Genomic DNA, 18,617 nt, shown 5'->3' with positions numbered 1-18,617 from the left:
ATAAGCACAAACTCCTCAGCCGGCATTGAACTGGGATCGATTCTTCCAAGTTTATCTCCCACCTAATATACATCCTGTGAGCCCCACCCCTGCATTCCCTGCCTGTAGGAAATCAGACTACATTTCTACTAATTTCATGCCAGGCCCCTGAGGTTCTTCCACTTTTTCATTCATTCCTTTTAACAATGGCTTTGTCTCCTTTTCTTTCTGTCATCTGTGAAGACAGGAAAATAATTCTGATTATCTGGGACTGTCTGATGTGTTTAGTCCTGGCTTAATAGAAGGTTATACAAGCGGGCAAATGAGATGTTGAAATAACCATTAATAACATGACCAGTGGTGTGTTCATTTCTTTGTGTTTGGGACATGGCATTTTGCACATAATTGTTTATGTACATCTGTCCACACATATACTCTCCCCCTGCATGTCTAATAGCTGATATTTTCAAGTTTATTGAAGTATAGTTGATTTACAATGTTGTGTTTATTTCTGCTGTACAGCAAAGTGACACAGTTATACATATATATATATATATATATATATATATTCTTTTTCATAGTCTTTTCCATTCTGGTTTATCACAGGGTATTGAATACAGTTCCCTGTGCTCTACAGTAGGACTTTGTTTATCCATCCTATACAGCTGATGTTTTATTACTTTCTTAATAACTTCCTGGCATCTTCCCCCCACCCTTTGACTCTTAAGTTACTAGAATCCTCTCAATCAAGATTTCTCATAATTTCCTAGAGAAATCTAAGTGTTAATCAAACCCTTGCCCACACCAGTTACTGTTCTGTCCTATCCTTTTCCCAAATGCAGCCAAGAACTCAGAAATACACTCAAATTAGTTCCTTAGTTGCATTAGTCGCGGGTGATGTCAATGGTAATTCCAGCACTATAACTACAACAATTTGAATTTTACTTAAATGCTTTTTTCTGGTGTTAGGCTTCCCTGCACCGATACACATTTCCCACCCCAAGTGCACGGTCCCATTACGACAGGTTCACACAGCCCAGCAGACAGCTTCTGAATTACTGTAAAATACACACACCTAGACCATCGTGAAATATATTCTGACTTTAACCCTGGCTGTAAGAGACAGCAAAGAGTAAACTTCAGTAATAGTTGGAGAAAAACAAAGTAAGGGGGGAAATGCCCGTGTGTTGTTGTTAGTTCAAGTTTCTCTTTCAACTGACCAGAAAGCGGGTCCTGCTTGCTGGGACCCACAAGGTGACCACGACGTACTCAGAAGCCCACACGAGACTCCATTTCATTCCGAACATGGTTCTCACGCTCGGTAACAGCAGGAAAAACATGAACAGCGTGTGACATTCCAGCTAAACCATAGCAACACTTGGAAAAAATATGAAATAAAAGCTTTTTGCATTGCTTTTACATCAACTATTACGGGGCAAACTGGGGCCAACTTATCCCAAAGCACTTGGCACATCACAAACAGTGGCAGAAACTTCTACCATCTCAATCTGGCATCGTGGTAACTTCCAAATTTGCTGGGCTTCACGCAGGCAAGCCAAGCATAGAGCAAGGATGAAATAAAATGCAGACTTCACACACTACAGGATATATTTATTATCGTTAGAAATGGTGGGTGGAGGCTTTCAGTGTTTCTACAGCAATGCAGCACGGTGGATGCTCAATATATTTTTCCAAATCTGCTTTTTCAACCAATGTTTTGGTTTTCAAGATCCCTCCTACAGAAAATCTTATGTAGAGGCAGGAAACACATGAAGGCGGTGGTGGTTTTACCTTTTGGGGGAGACAGTGTGAAATTACCACTCACCTGAGGTAATTCTGACAGTTGATTTCCGTCCAACCAGAGATCCTTTAGATGTAAGAGAGCGCCAATCGATTCTGGCTAAAACAAAAAGCAATGTTATGGTAGCAAAGCTCCAATTTCAAGCCTTCTATTAAGAAAGAACCCTAATTCAACAGTTAGTAATGGGGTACTGTAGAGGTTGTTTGTTGACTTCTCCAATATCAGCCCCCCTTCCTAAAAGTATCCCCAATGCTCCCCAAGAATGCCAGCTGTTTCCACTGATACCCATCATCTCTAGCCGTGACCCTCCACCCCTGAATCATAATTCTTAACCTGTGTGAACTGAAGCACGTTCTCTAATGCTGCCAAGCTGTATCCGTGGAAACACTGGCTTACAAGCATCCCTACAGATCTCCCCCAAAATATTTTGTGATCATGACTAAGGACAAGGTGAAATTCAAATCTCTCTTCAGTACAGACTTACCAAATTATATATTTCATTGTTTCCTAAATCAAGTTCTTCTAGTCTCCGTAGCTGGGTTAGAGAGCTATTAAAAAAAAAAACAAAAAAACAAAGGGAGGGAGCTCTTAGAACTTAGAAATGCTGAGCAGTACAGCATTCCTCACTTGGACTAGTTTCCCAAAATAAGATTCATCTGGATTTTATGGTCATAATTATTGCACAGGAAGGACTATTGAGAGAAGGCTGGCATCTCTCAAATTTTCCAAAAGGCACAGAATTTCTTTTTGACAAGATACTGTAGTACTTTTTTTTTTTTTTAATGCTTCAAGAAGTTCATTCAGTACATAACCCCCTCTCCTTTTCCCCAGAGACTCACTCAGGGAGATACGTAAGAAGATTCTCTCTCAGTTCCAGTGAAGCCAGGTTATAAAGACTAGAAATGAACAGAAGGAAAAAGTATAAGGAAAGTTCCTGAGATTCTTCCTACTCCACCCCCCGCAAAGTACACACTCCACAAGGAGCAACTCTTAATAAGACCTTGTACGTCACTTCCCAGGGGAAAACATCTATGACCACCCCCACCCCCACTGAAAACAGCATCATCTCCACTTCCCAAGTTTTAATATTAAAATAAAAAGAGCAGGGTCATCACAGTAAGGCACCCTCATGCCTATACTTTGTACAGTGGATATGTGAAAATAACTCTCTAGCCCTTGAAAGACAACCACTCCCAGGACCAAGATAGCAGCCGAATATGTGCTTCTAGGCTTTAGAATGTCGAAAATGTGCTGTTGCCATAAAAACAGGAAAGCCTTTAATCTCGCGGAGCTCTTCTTACAAACATCAGTGAGAAACCATGCCCGTTTGAAAGCAGTGGGCATATCGGTCCAGAAAGTCCACATGCTCTACTTAAGACCACAAGTTTACAGGGCAAGGGAGCACTGAGATGCAGGAGGACTCAAGTAATAACATACTCCACGCGGTGCCCACGATGCGAGACTGTGGTCAACAAGCAGTGGCTGTGGTAATGTTGCTTTTATTCTTTTTTTTTTTTTTTTTGCGGTACGCGGGTCTCTCACTGTTGTGGCCTCTCCCGTTGCGGAGCACAGGCTTCGGACGTGCAGGCTCAGCGGCCATGGCTCACGGGCCCAGCCGCTCCACGGCATGTGGGATTCTCCAGGACCGGGGCACGAACCCGCGTCCCCTGCATCGGCAGGCGGACTCTCAACCACTGCGCCACCAGGGAAGCCCGCTTTTATTCTTAATAAACCCCGAATGGCACTCTTTTCAGCAGATTCTCCTGCCTCTCAGCTGTAATCCATGTCTACTAGGAACACGGTGCAAGGAGACAGACGTTCTCCCCAGATGCCGACGATCTGGGTGGCAGTGGCAATTCTGAATCAGCAGACACCACACACGTCCAAGTATGTCAGCACTGGCACGAGGTACTGATTCAGTAGATCATCGGTTGGTCTATTTCTCCAGCAGCCACTGTGCTAAGCTCTAACCAATAGAGAACTCCAGCTTTTGCTAATGTCACCAGAGGAACGACAAGATTTGGAAGGCATTTACGTGTGAGCGCACAGAACACGGGGAGTCAGACATCATCCCAACACTCTCATCTGCCTTAATCCTCTGTACTCCTTCCAACATCAAAGCCAGAATCGCGGGCACTGACAAAGCCGGTTTCATAATATCAGAAATGTAAATTTGATTTTCAGGAACGATACATATACACACGTAAAGCCCATGGGCTTGAAAGCGTATTTGAACTATACTAGGAAATGCACAGATACGGTATCTCCTCCTCTAATTTTAGAGAACTAAAACTAATTTTAGAAATTTAGAAGCTGAGTAACGGTTTTCACAATTAAAGCAAGAGCAAACAAATACAACTCTTTATAACATACTTTTTTTAAAGAAAAAGTCAATATCCCTGCTAATAAGTAATTGTGAATTTAATATCAATTAGTCTCTCCCCAAAATGCACCCAGGTGGGAGTCGCAGCTACCCAGTTCTACTGCCTCGGGGCCAAGGCTTTACGTAGAAGAAATAGAACGTGGGAGGGAGAGGGTGCAGTCTCTGCCCCCAAAAGCAACCTGTAGATAAGGGGGAGACAGGACGTTAACTCACTGTAAAAGTAAAAACTTAAAAACAAAGGGCTTTGTTTCCAATGTTAAATGCTCCTGGAACCAGTTTTATGGGGAAGGTGATCATCATTTGGCTGCTTTCACATTTCTATTTTAAAAACCACTGATAGAATTGTCATTTTATCTGTTTAATGGTCATTACTTTCATGCCTCTTTTGACCCACTAAAGACATCCACTAATGAAAGGAGGGGAAAAGTCCTTCTTTGCTTCAAAATCTTTACTCCCTGGGCAGCATCAAAAGCATCTTGCAAAGAAGCAGTGTCACCCAGGCCCTGCTACTGAGTGTTGCACCAAGGTCTGCAGTCCTGGTCTGAGGCCTCCTGCCTGAAACAGAACAGAGCTGGGACCCGCCCGCCACCTGGGACGCCACCTGGGGCAGGAGACGCTGGCTGAGGCGCCTTACCTGGGTCATCTCTGGACCAGGAACAACCAGCACATTGTCAATACCACTGGGATGACACCATTAGGAAAGTGAGGTCCATCAGACAGCGGCAAAGCCACAATTCAAATCTGGTGAAAGCCAAGACTCTGCCCTCGCCCTGGGGAACACCATTCTCTGGAACTCTCTCTTTATACTTTACATTTTAAAAACACCTGTCAGGGACTTCCCTGGTGGTCCAGTGGCTAAGACTCCGCGCTCCCAATGCAGGGGGCCCGGGTTCGATCCCTGGTCAGGAAACTAGATCCCACATGCCGCAACTAAAAGTTCACATGCCGTAACTAAAGATCCCGCACACCACAACGAAGATCCTGCATGCTGATCACACGTGCCACAACTAGCACCCGGTGCAGCCGAATAAATAAATATTAAAAATAAAATAAAATAAAATAAAAACACTTGTCAATTTGGGGCAAATAAAGAAATCTTACCTCCTCAACCACACCAAGGACATTGGGGTTTTTGTTGATTTATGTCACTTTAAAAATATGATAACACATTTTGAAATTATCTCTAAATTTTGTCTTAAGGGGAAAAGGCAGAGGCCACAGTTACTGAAAGCAAATCATTCTTGAGTGAAAATGCTGCAAAAACACCAACAGGCTTGTGAATATACAGAACTTATAATAACAACATCACCTATCGTGCTAACACCCAAATATAACACCCTGTTACGTAAGAAGGTTCTGACTATAAAACCTCTTAGTTTCTATCATTTGGGGATAGTAGGGAAATGTGGATGCATGGGTGTTAGTTACAGTGACAACAAAAAATATCCTATTTTTGTAACCTTTCAAAACTCAAATATTAATTTAAAATAAAGTGTATAAAATAATATCCTTTCTGGGGTGATGCTTCCCCGTTATCTTAAACTGAAGAAACTGGGATATTATAATCAGACTCAAGGGACCCACTGATGCAAGGTCATCTAAAAAGAGTCTGAGAGGAACGAGGGCCATCCCTCACAACTACTTGGATTTGCTTGGCTGAAGTGCTTCACCACAGCACCTCAATTCCCCTAAAATGAATACAATCATATCTATCGCAGTAAATAGGGCATGATATATATTCCCTTCAAGTTAACAGAGCCAGTTTGGTACCTTGCTTCCTTGAGATAGCCCAGTGCCCAAGCTCAATCAGGGGCCTCACAAATACGTGTGCCCCAAGTCAGGGTATCTGAAAAGATTGCTATAAGATGCTATCAACCACAGGAGTCACCCTCTCTGCCCAAAACCTCCTCCAAGGACAGGCCTACAGATGGGGAGCGGCTGGCACCGGCCAATTTTTAAGGATACATCACCCATAATTGGTGACTCGAGGAACAACAATGAATAAAAAGCAAAGACAGTGGTTTGACTACAGATGCCCACCTCCCACGTAACCCCAAACCTCGGAGTGTAAGCTGGACTGTTCGTTCTCAGTTCGATCATTAACTGATTCTCGAATGAAACCATGGGTTTGGTTCTCATCAGTAACTTGCCCTGGACAGTCCCAGACCAAACACAGAATCCTACCAGCCCCTCCAGAACGTGGTTCTCCAGGCCGTTCTAGGAAGAACTGACGTAAAACATGGTCTGCTTGAACGCACGTTTAGACCAGAGACATTAAGACCAAAATGAATGGACGAATGATCTCCCCTCCTGGCTTTTCCAAACACGGCATCTTCATTCAAGACTTCAGGATGGGAAGACACTGGGGAGGTCGTGAAGGAAGAGCTGGCTGCTGCCAAGAAGGTCCTGCTACAGCTACTGAGTTTACCGCTACAACCTGAAGTCGGGACTGGTCTGAAGGTGGCAGGTGCCATCTGTGCCTTTTCAGCGGCTCCCTTCTGAGACTGGAGACCTCAGCCGGCCCTGAACACGGGTCCACAGCTTCCACTACTCAGGCCTCCGATAGTGTATGGAATATAAAGATGGAACTCCCACTGTAATCCGTAGCACTTAAAAAATGGATACTGGCCTATTCTACTAAGAAGATGTCTTACGGAATTTAAAAAAGTGATTTAAGTGCATGACTAGAAGACTTTCTCCTGAAGATCTTCTTCCAGAAGATATTTTTTGAGACAGGCAATATACCTGCAACTTCCATGTGGAAGACAGGCTCTTGGTGCTCCAGCCAGGCGTCAGGGCTGAGCCTCTGTAGTGGGAGAGCCAAGTTCAGGACACTGGCCCACAAGAGACCTCCCAGCTCCACGTAATATCAAACAGCAAATATCTCCCAGAGATCTCCATCTCAACGGCAAGACCCAGCTCCAATCACAGACCAGCAAGCTCCAGTGCTGGACACCCCATGCCAAACAACTAGCAAGACAGGAACACAACCCCACTCATTAGCAGACAGGCTGCCTAAAATCATAATAAGGCCACAGACACCCCAAAACACACCACCAGACGTGGACCTGCCCACCAGAAAGACAAGATCCAGCCTCATCCACCAGAACACAGGCACTAGTCCCCTCCACCAGGAAGCCTACACAACCCACTGAACCAACCTTAGACACTGGGGGCAGACACCAAAAACAACGGGAACTACGAACCTGCAGCTGGCGAAAAGGAGACCCCAAAAACAGTAGGTTAAGCAAAATGAGAAGACAGAGAAACACACAGCAGATGAAGGAGCAAGATAAAACCGACCAGACCAAACAAATGAAGAGGAAATAGGCAGTCTACCTGAAAAAGAATTCAGAATAATGATAGTAGAGAGGATCCAAAATCTTGGAAATAGAATGGAGAAAATACAAGAAACTTTAACAAGGACCTAGAAGAACTAAAGAGCAAACAAACAGTGATGAACAACACAATAAATGAAATTAAAAAATCTCTAGAAGGGATCAATAGCAGAATAACTGAGGCAGAATAACAGATAAGTGACCTGGAAGATAAAATAGTGGAAATAACTACGGCAGAGCCGAATAAAGAAAAAAAAAATGAAAAGAATTGAGGACAGTCTCAGAGACCTCTGGGACAACATTAAACACACCAATATTCGAATTATAGGTGTCCCAGAAGAAGAACAGAAAAAGAAAGGAACTGAGAAAATACTTGAAGAGATTATAGTTGCAAAATTCCCTAATACGGGAAAGGAAATAGTTAATCAAGTCCAGGAAGCACAGAGAGTCCCATACAGGATAAATCCAAGGAGAAACACATATTCATCAAGACACATATTAATCAAACTATCAAAAATTAAATACAAAGACCAAATATTAAAAGCAGCAAGGGAAAAACAACAAATAACATACAAGGGAATCCCCAAAAGGTTAACAGCTGATCTTTCAACAGACATTCTCCAAGCCAGAAGGGACTGGCAGGACATATTTAAAGTGATGAAGGGGAAAAACCTACAACCAAGATTACTCTACCCAGCAGGATCTCATTCAGATTTGACAGAGAAATTAAAACCTTTACAGACAAGCAAGAGCTAAGACAATTCAGCACTACCACACCAGCTTTACAACAAATGTTAAAGGAACTTCTCTAGGCAGGAAACACAAGAGAAGGAAAAGACCTACAATAACAAACCCAAAACAATTAAGAAAATGGTAATAGGAACATACATATCGATAATTACCTTAAATGTAAATGGATTAAATGTTCCAACCAAAAGACATAGGCTGAATGGACACAAAAAAAAGAACGGGGGCTTCCCTCGTGGCGCAGTGGTTGAGACTCCGCCTGCCGATGCAGGGGACGCAGGTTCGTGCCCCGGTCCGGGAAGATCCCACATGCCGCGGAGCAGCTGGGTCCGTGAGCCACGGCCGCTGAGCCTATGTGTCCGGAGCCTGTGCTGCACGACGGGAGAGGCCACAACAGTGAGAGGCCCGCGTATCACAAAAAAAAAAAAAAAAAAGACCGGTATATATGCTGTCTACAAGAGATGCACTTCAGACCGAGGGACACATACAGACCGAAAGTGAGGGGATGGAAAAAGATATTCCATACAAATGGAAATCAAAAGAAAGCTGGAGTAGCAATTCTCATGTCAGAAAAAATAGACTTTAAAACGAAGACTATTAGAAGAGACAAAGAAGGACACTACATAATGATCAAGGGATCAATCCAAGAAGAAGATATAACAATTGTAAATATTTATGCACCCCACATAGGAGCACCTCAATACATAAGGAAAATACTAACAGCCATAAAAGGGGAAATGGACAGTAACACAATCATAGTAGGGGACTTTAACACCCCACTTTCACCAATGGACAGATCATCCAAAATGAAAATAAATAAGGAAACACAAGCTTTAAATGATACATTAAACAAGATGGACTTAATTGATATTTATTGGACATTCCATTGAAAAACAACAGAATACACTTTCTTCTCAAGGGCTCATGGAACATTCTCCAGGATAGACCATATCTTGGGTCACAAATCAAGCCTTGGTAAATTTAAGAAAATTGAAATCGTATCAAGTATCTTTTCCGACCACAACGCTATGAGACTAGATATCAATTACAGGAAAAAAACCTGTAAAAAATACAAACACATGGAGGCTAAACAATACACTACTTAATAACCAAGAGATCACTGAAGAAATCAAAGTGGAAATCAAAAAATACCTATGAACAAATGACAATGAAAACACGATGACCCAAAATGTATGGGATGCAGCAAAAGCAGTTCTAAGAGGGAAGTTTATAGCAATACAATCCTACCTTAAGAAACAAGAAACATCTCAAATAAACAACCTATCCTTACACCTAAAGCAATTACAGAAAGTAGAACAAAAAAACCCCAAAGTCAGCAGAAGGAAAGAAATCATAAAGATCAGATCCGAAATAAATGAAAAAGAAGTGAAGGAAACTACAGCAAAGATCAATGAAACTAAAAGCTGGTTCTTTGAGAAGATAAACAAAATTGATAAACCATTAGCCAGACTCATCAAGAAAAAAAGGGAGAAGACTCAAGTCAATAGAATTAGAAATGAAAAAGGAGAAGTAACAACTGACACTGCAGAAATACAAAGGATCATGAGAGATTACTACAAGCAACTCTATGCCAATAAAATGGACAACCTGGAAGAAATGGAAAAATTCTTAGAAATGCACAACCTCCCAAGACTGAACCAGAAAGAAACAGAAAATATGAACAGTCAAATCACAAGCACTGAAATTGAAACTGTGATTAAAAATCTTCCAACAAACAAAAAGCCCAGGACCAGATGGCTTCACAGGCAAATTCTATCAAACATTTAGAGAAGAGCTAACACCCATCCTTCTCAAACTCTTCCAAAGCATAGCAGAGGGAGGAACACTCCCAAACTCATTCTATGAGGCTACCATCACCCTGATACCAAAACCAGACAAAGATGTCACAAAGAAAGAAAACTACAGGCCAATATCACTGATGAATATATGAATATAGATGCAAAAATTCTCAACAAAATACTGGCAAACAGAATCCAACAGCACATTAAAAGGATCATACACAATGATCAAGGGGGGTTTATCCCAGGAATGCAAGGATTCTTCAATATATGCATATCAATCAATGTGATACACCATATTAACAAATTGAAGGAGAAAAACCATATGATCATCTCAATAGATGCAGAAAAAGCTATCGACAAAATTCAACACCCATTTATGATAAAAAAGACTCTCCAGAATGTAGGCATAGAGGGAACTTACCTCAACATAATAAAGGCCATATATGACAAACCCACAGCCAACATCATCATCAATGGTAAAAAGCTGAAACCATTTCCACTAAGATCAGGAACAACATAAGGGTGCCCACTTTCACCACTATTATTCAACATAGTTCTGGAAGTTTCAGCCACAGCAATCAGAGAAGAAAAAGAAATAAAAGGAATTCAAATCGGAAAAGAAGAAGTAAAGCTGTCCCTGTTTGCAGATGACATGATACTGTACATAGAGAATCCTAAAGATGATACCAGGAAATTACTAGAGCTAATCAATGAATTTGGTAAAGTAGCAGGATACAAAATTAATGCACAGAAATCTCTTGCATTCCTATACATTAATGATGAAAAATCTGAAAGTGAAATTAAGAAAACACTCCCATTTACCACTGCTACAAAAAGAATAAAATATCTAGGAATAAACCTACCTAAGGAGACAAAAGGCCTGTATGCAGGAAATTATAAGACACTGATGAAAGAAATTAAAGATGATACAAACAGATGGAGAGATATACCATGTTCTTGGATTGAAAGAATCAACATCGTGAAAATGACTCTACTACCCAAAGCAATCTGCAGATTCAATGCAATCCCTATCAAACTACCACTGGCATTTTTCACAGAACTAGGACAAAAAAAATCTCACAATTTGTATGGAAACACAAAAGACCCCGAATAGCCAAAGCAATCTGGAGAAGGAAAATCGGAGCTGGAGGAATAAAGCTCCCTGACTTCAGACTATACTACAAAGCTGCCGTAATCAAGCCAGTATGGTACTGGCACAAAGAAAACGAAATATAGATCAATGGAACAGGATGGAAAGCCCAGATATAAACCCACGCACATATGGTCACCTTATCTTTGATAAAGGAGGCAAGAATATACAATGAAGAAAAGACAGCCTCTTCAATAGTGGTGTTGGGAAAACTGGACAGCTACATGTAAAAGAATGAAATTAGAACACTCCCTAACAACATACACAAAAATAAACTCAAAATGGATTAAAGACCTAAATGTAAGGCCAGACACTATCAAACTCTTAGAGGAAAACATAGGCAGAACATTCTATGACATAAATCACAGCAAGATCCTTTTTTTTTGCAGTACGCAGGCCTCTCACTGCTGTGGCCTCTCCCGTTGCGGAGCACAGCTCCAGACGCGCAGGCTCAGCGGCCATGGCTCACGGGCCCAGCTGCTCCGCGGCACATGGGATCCTCCTGGACCGGGGCACGAACCTGCGTCCCCTGCATTGGCAGGCGGACTCCCAACCACTGCGCCACCAGGGAAGCCCCAGCAAGATCCTTTTGACCCACCTCCTAGAGAAATCGAAATAAAAACAAAAATAAACAAATGGCACCTAATGAAACTTAAAAGCTTTTGCACAGCAAAGGAAACCATAAACAAGACGAAAAGACAACCCTCAGAATGAGATAAAATATTTGCAAATGAAGCAGCTGACAAAGGATTAATCTCCAAAATTTACAAGCAGCTCATGCAGCTCAATATCAAAAAAACAAACAACTCAATCCAAAAAATGGGCTGAAGACCAAAATAGACATTTCTCCAAAGAAGAGATTGCCAAGACACATGAAAGAATGTTCAACATCATTAATCATTAGAGAAATGCAAATCAAAACTACAATGAGATATCATCTCACACCAGTCAGAATGGCCATCATCAAAAAATCTACAAACAATAAATGCTGGAGAGGGTGTGGAGAAAAGGGAACCCTGTTGCACTGTTGGTGGGAATGTAAATTGATACAGCCACTATGGAGAACAGTATGGAGGTTCCTTAGTAAACTAAAAATAGAATTACCATACGACCCAGCAATCCCACTACTGGGCATATACCCTGAGAAAACCATAATTCAAAAAGAGTCATGTACCACAATGTTCATTGCAGCTCTATTTACAATAGCCGGGACACGGAAGCAATCTAAGTGTCCATCAACAGATGAATGGATAAAGAAGATGTGGCACGTATATACAATGGAATATTACTCAGCCATAAAAGGAAATGAAATTGAGTTATTTGTAGTGAGGTGGATGGACCTAGAGTCTGTCATACAGAATGAAGTCAGTCAGAAAGAGAAAAACAAATACTGTATGCTAACACATATATACGGAATCTAAGGGAAAAAAATGGTCATGAAGAACCTAGGGGCAAGACAGGAATAAAGACACAGAACTACTAAAAAATGGACTTGAGTATATGGGGAAGGGGAAGGGGAAGCTGGGACAAAGTGAGAGAGTGGCATGGACATATATACACTACCAAATGTAAAATAGATAGCTAGTGGGAAGCAGCCACATAGCACAGGGAGATGAGCTCGGTGCTTTGTGACCTCCTGGAGGGGTGCGATAGGGAGGGTGGGAGGGAGGGAGACGCAAGAGGGACGAGATATGGGGATATATGTATAACTGATTCACTTCCTTATATAGCAGAAAGTAACACACCATTGTAAAGCAATTATACTCCAATAAAGATGTTAGAAAAAAAAGATTTCAGGATGGAGCCTTCTCCATCAAGGCAACCTGGTCAATTCCACTCCAGCATCTCTGCATATCTTTCAGCAGTACCGAGTAAAGGACACGCTGCTGAGAAGTGATGCATCTGGGGGACCTGAATGCAATTCTGTCTACTTCAGGGGCCAGGCTCTTAACCACAGGCCAAGAGAAACTCCACATGCATTTATCAGCTGCTTCAGTCAACACGTGGTATTATAGAGATGAAAGAAAGCGTCCGGTACTTCTAATACTTTTACATATGTGACCAAGGATTAGACACTGAGATGCAAATTGAGAATGACTGGTCTTTAATCCTCCGACTTCTAATAATGATATCAGCAGATTACTATGCAACAGACACTGGTGCAAGCGCTTTCCAAGAACTAACTTTTATGGATGAGAAAATGGAGGCACAGAGAGGGGACCTGAACAAGGTCTTCCACAACTGGGAAGGGGCAGAGCCAAGATTCACCAGGGAATCTGCGTTTTTAATCACCATCTTCTGCCGTCTCTCTCCCTTGAGTTTGTGAAGTCAACTTTGTGAATAGGTAATACATGAACCTACATGTATGTAAAATAAAGTATTCAGTAATAAGTTTCCTCCTACTTCTGTCTTTCATCTATCTGGTTTTCTACCACCTAGACCCACTCACTAGAAATAACCCTTTTTGTTAGATATTTATGTGTTCACCCAGAGTTGCCTTTTATGCAGAGACAAACAGGTATGAAAGTATATGCTTATCTCCTTTTTTTCACACAAAAGGTAGCATCCTATACAGAGCAGATATTTGTCTCCTTTCTTATCTGTACACCCCAGTATTTTTTTAATTGCATAGTATCTCTCTATCTATATAGACCTTAATTTTTTTAACCACTCCCCTAGTAACAGATATTTTACCCTTCAATTTTAATTTCTGGCAAATTAAATTTCTATGTGATACCATCAGGAGGACTCATCCTCCTCCTACAGAAACCACTATCTTCTATCCTCCCTTCACTCCCGCCGTTTTTACCACCAAATGGGGCTTAAAAAAAGAAAAGAAAGACAAACACCTAACAAGCTCCTGCAGAAAGAGTGTGCACAGAAGGCTTTCTTTCCAGAACACTGATCTTAATGTTCTACACGGTCCCTGAGAGCAGGCACAAGAGTTATACTCTTCTGTAAGCCAGAATGTAGGCCAACTATATTTTTAGGATTCTATTTCAGGGACTGGATGAGGGGTTACTTTAAAAAAATTTACATCTGTTCTCCACTATATTTCAAAAATTCCTTTCTAAACCACTTGGATTTTTTTTTCCATTTCGGTGGCCAACATCATTAAGAAAGTAAAGAATAAATTAAGGTGCCCCGAGCAAACAAATGGCAGTACAGTATTAAACCATTAAAATATAAAATCTGTAAACATTTACGGCAATAACATTTGACTGGAACGGGGGAGAAACACACATTCATAGTGTTTCTGCTTTTTTAATACCAGATTAGTATTTAAGAAATCTCTAGTTACAAACTTCCTTATGGTGGCTTTGCTCTAGAAATTTTTCTAAAAATTGTTCATTTTGTTTTTGGAACAACAAATATTTTACAGAAATTTCTGGGCCTCAAAAAAAAAAAAACAAGACCATTAAATACAGTAACAGTTTTCAAAAAGATTGATTCCTCACAGGCAGCACGTACTAACAGGTCACCATTCCCAAGGGCAGCAGACACAAAATCACAACCACACACTTGACTTCAATCTGCCAGAGAACCCAGGGCTTATCTGCTTCTTCCACTTCTATTAGCATATGGTGACAATCAAATCTTTATTGATAATAACCATTTAGTGACTGACCACTGGGTTTTGGGCACCATGCCAGTCCATTGCTTATATTTCTTCTTCTTAAAGAATGCTCTTTTTCAAGGAGAAATTTTAATTAAACAGAGTAGAGATGTCTAGACATATTGAGGCTAACTTAACTTTTTTTTTTTTTTCTGATGCCACCGGTTTCTTTAATGGCAAAGGATATGGAATCTCATGGAGCCAGATACACAAAGTCAAGACACAGCAGCTCCCGATGGAGGCAGAGCCTCCCCAGATTCTCCAAATCCTCCACAAGTTCCCGATGGGGCTTCTATATCCTCCCTACCCCGCCCCCACCCCTCCACAACACCTGGACCTTTTGGAGGCTCTGGCTGTGCAGACCTCCTGATCAGCAGGTGCCAGTAACTGAGACAAAACGACTTCAGTACATTGCCTGTAAGCCTACCTCGGGGAGGAGTGCCTGTAAGAGTAAACCTAGGTCCATTTCCCAGGTATAGCCTCATCCCTCGGCAGCACCAGGCTCAAGTCTGCCTAACGTCCATTCTTTTTATTTTTTTCATCGAGATACATTTCACATACTATAATATCCACCTTTACAATGTGTACTATTCAGTGGTTTTCAGTATATTCATAAGGCTGTACAAACATCACCACTACCTAATTCCAGAAAATTTCCATCATCCAAAAAGAAACTTCAGACCCATCAGAAGCCATTCCTTATCCGCACCCCGTTCCCCTCACCCTGGCCCACCCCACCCCTGCCCCTGGCAACCACTAATTTAATTTCTGTCTCTACGGATTTACCTATACTGGACATTTCATATAAATGGAATCGTACAACATGTGGCCTTTTCTGTCTGACTTCCTTACTTAACATGTTTTCTAGGTTTATCCACATTGTAGCATGTGTCAGTACCTCACTACTTTTTTTTTTTTTTTTTTTTCGGTATGCGGGCCTCTCACTGCTGTGGCCTCTCCTGCTGCGGAGCACAGGCTCCGGACATGCAGGCCCAGTGACCACGGCTCACGGGCCCAGCCACTTGGCGGCATGTGGGATCTTCCCGGACCAGGGCACGAACCCATGTTCCCCGCATTGGCAGGCAGACTCTCAACCACTGCACCACCAGGGAAGCCCCCTCACTACTTTTTATGGCTGAATAATATTCCATTACATAGACATAAGAATATTTTGTTTATCAGTTCATCACTGATGAAAATTTGAGTTGTTTCTGCCTTTTGGCTATTATGAATGATGCTCCTATGAACATCTATGCACACATTTTTTATAGACATATGTTTTCTTTTTTTTAATATAAATTAATTTATTTATTTTTGGCTGCACTGGGTCTTTGTTGCTGCACTCAGACTTTCTTTAGTTGCGTCGAGTGGGGTCTACTCTTTGTTGCGGTGCGTGGGCTTCTCAATGCAGTAGCTTCTCTTGTTGTGGAGCACGGGCTCTAGGCGTGCGGGTTTCAGTAGTTGTGGCACATGGGCTCAGTAGTTGTGGCACATGGGCTTAGTTGCTCTGCGGCATGTGGGATCTTCCCGGACCAGGGCTCGAACCCGTGTCCCCTGCGTTGGGGACATATGTTTTCCCCATATGAAAACATATGTTTCATATGTTTTCAATTATCTTGGGTAAACATAACAAGGAGTGGAACTGCTGGGTCATATAGTACCTATGTTGAACTTTTTGAGGAAGGACCTGCGCCCTCAAATGAGGGGCTGCATCTTTTTTATTGAAGTATAGTTGATTGACAATATTGTGTTAGTTTCAGGTGTAGAGCAAAATGATTCAGTTATATATATATACACTTTTTTCAGATTCTTTTCTATTATAAGTTATTACAAGATATTGAATATAGTTCCCTGGGCTATACAGTAGGTCCTTGTTGTTTATCTATTTTATATATAGTAGTGTGTGTCTGTTAATCCCAATCCCCTAATTTATCCCTCACCACCTTTCCCCTTTGGTAACCATAAGTTTGTTTTCTATGCCTGCAAGAGTGTTTCTGTTTTCTAAATAAGTTCATTCGTATTATTTTTTAGATTCCACATATAAGTGATATCATATATTTGTCTTTCTCTGTCTAGCTTACTTCACTTAGTATGATAATCTCTAGGTCCATCCATGTTGCTATAAATGGCATTATTTCATTCTTTTTTACGGCTGAGTAATATCCCATTGTATATATATACCCCATCTTCTTTATCCAGTTATCTGTCAATGGACATTTAGGTTACTTCCATGTCTTGGCTATTGTATTAAATAGTGCTGCTATGAACACTGGGGTGCATGTATCTTTTCGAATTAAGAGTTTTCTCCAGATTCATACCCAGGAGTGGGACTGCTGGATCATACAGTAAAACTTTTTTTTGTTTTTTAAGGAGCCTCCATACTGTTTTCCATAGTGGCTCCACCAATTTACATCCCCTAAGCTGCATCATTTTAAATTCCCACCAATAATGTATGAGGGTTTCAATTTTTCCACCAACATTCATTCATCTTTTTGATGACAGTCATCTAATGGGTGTGAAGTGGTGTATCACTGTGGTTTTGATTTGCATCTATCTGATGACTAATGATGTTGAGCATCTTTACATTGGCTTATTGGCCATCTGTATATCTTCTTTGGAAAAATTATTCAAATTCTTTGCCTCTTTTTAATTGGGTTATTTGTCTTTTTAGTGTTGAGTGGTAAGAGTTCTTTATGTATTCTAGATATATGATTTGCAAATATTTTCTCCCACTTGTAAGTTGTCTTTTCACTTTGTTGATAGTATCCTTTGATGCAAGAAAGCCTTTGATTTTGATGAAATCCAATTTACCCATGTTTTCTTTTGTTGTTCAGACTTTTCATGTCATATCTAAGAAACCACTGACTAATTCAATGTCACAAAGATTTACCCCTATGTTTTCCTATCAAAGATTTAACTCTTACATTTAGGTCTCTGCTCTATTTAGAGTTAATTTTTGTATGTGGTGTGAGGTAGGGGTGTGATTTCATTCTTTTGCATGTTGATGGATATTTAGTTGTCCCAACAGCATGTGTTGAAAAGACTATTTGTCCTCAGGCTTCCCTGGTGGCGCAAGTGGTTGAGAGTCCACCTGTCGATGCAGGGGACATGGGTTCGTGCCCCGGCCCAGGAAGATCCCACATGCCGCGGAATGGCTGGGCCCATAAGCCATGGCCGCTGAGCCTGCGCATCCGGAGCCTGTGCTCTGCGACGGGTGAGGCCACAACAGTGAGAGGCCCGCGTACCACACACACACACAAAAAAAACTATTTGTCCTCATTGAATTGTTTTGGCACTCTTGTCAAAATTGGTTAACCATAAATGCAAGGGTTTATTTCTGAATTTCCAATTCTATTCCATTGATCTGTATGTCTATTCTTATGCCAGTACCACATAGTCTTGATTACTGTAGCTTTGCAGTTAAGTTTTGAAATCTGGAAGCATGACTCCTCCAACTTTGCTCTTCTTCTTTAAGACTGCTTTGGCTATCCTGAGTCTCTCATATTTCCATATGAATTTTAGGATCAACTCATCAATTCCTACAGAAAAGCCAGCTAGGATTTTGATGGGGATTGAGTTGATCTGTAGATTAATTTGGGGAGTACTGTTATCTTAACAATTTTAAGTCTTCTAATCCATAAACACAGGATGTCTTCCCATTTATTTAGGTCATTTTTAACTTCTTTGAACAATGTTTTGTAGTTTGCAGTGCACATGTCTTACATTTCTTCTGTTAAATTTATTCCTAAGTATTCTATTCATTTTGGTGCTTTATAAGTGGAATTGTTTTCTTAATTTCAT

At 41.1% G+C, this 18,617-nt stretch overlaps 1 protein-coding gene across 1 annotated transcript in view; it reads right to left on the bottom strand.

Moving 5' to 3' along the window:
- Nucleotides 1–18,617, bottom strand: part of LRRC1 (leucine rich repeat containing 1) — a 126,571-nt gene that overhangs the window by 26,267 nt on the left and 81,687 nt on the right. The window contains exons 5-7 of the mRNA XM_082663208.1: nucleotides 2,620–2,676; nucleotides 2,265–2,328; nucleotides 1,805–1,879 (exon numbers count right to left, since the gene is read on the bottom strand). Of these exons, the coding sequence (XP_082519334.1) occupies nucleotides 1,805–1,879; nucleotides 2,265–2,328; nucleotides 2,620–2,676 (196 nt within the window). The remainder of the gene's footprint in view (nucleotides 1–1,804; nucleotides 1,880–2,264; nucleotides 2,329–2,619; nucleotides 2,677–18,617) is intronic.

Source organism: Grampus griseus (genome assembly GCF_964374135.1).
Source record: "Grampus griseus genome assembly, chromosome: 10".
NCBI lineage: Eukaryota > Metazoa > Chordata > Mammalia > Artiodactyla > Delphinidae > Grampus > Grampus griseus.
Note: the sequence above shows the minus strand (reverse complement) of the source record. Positions and strands in the feature narration are given on the sequence as shown.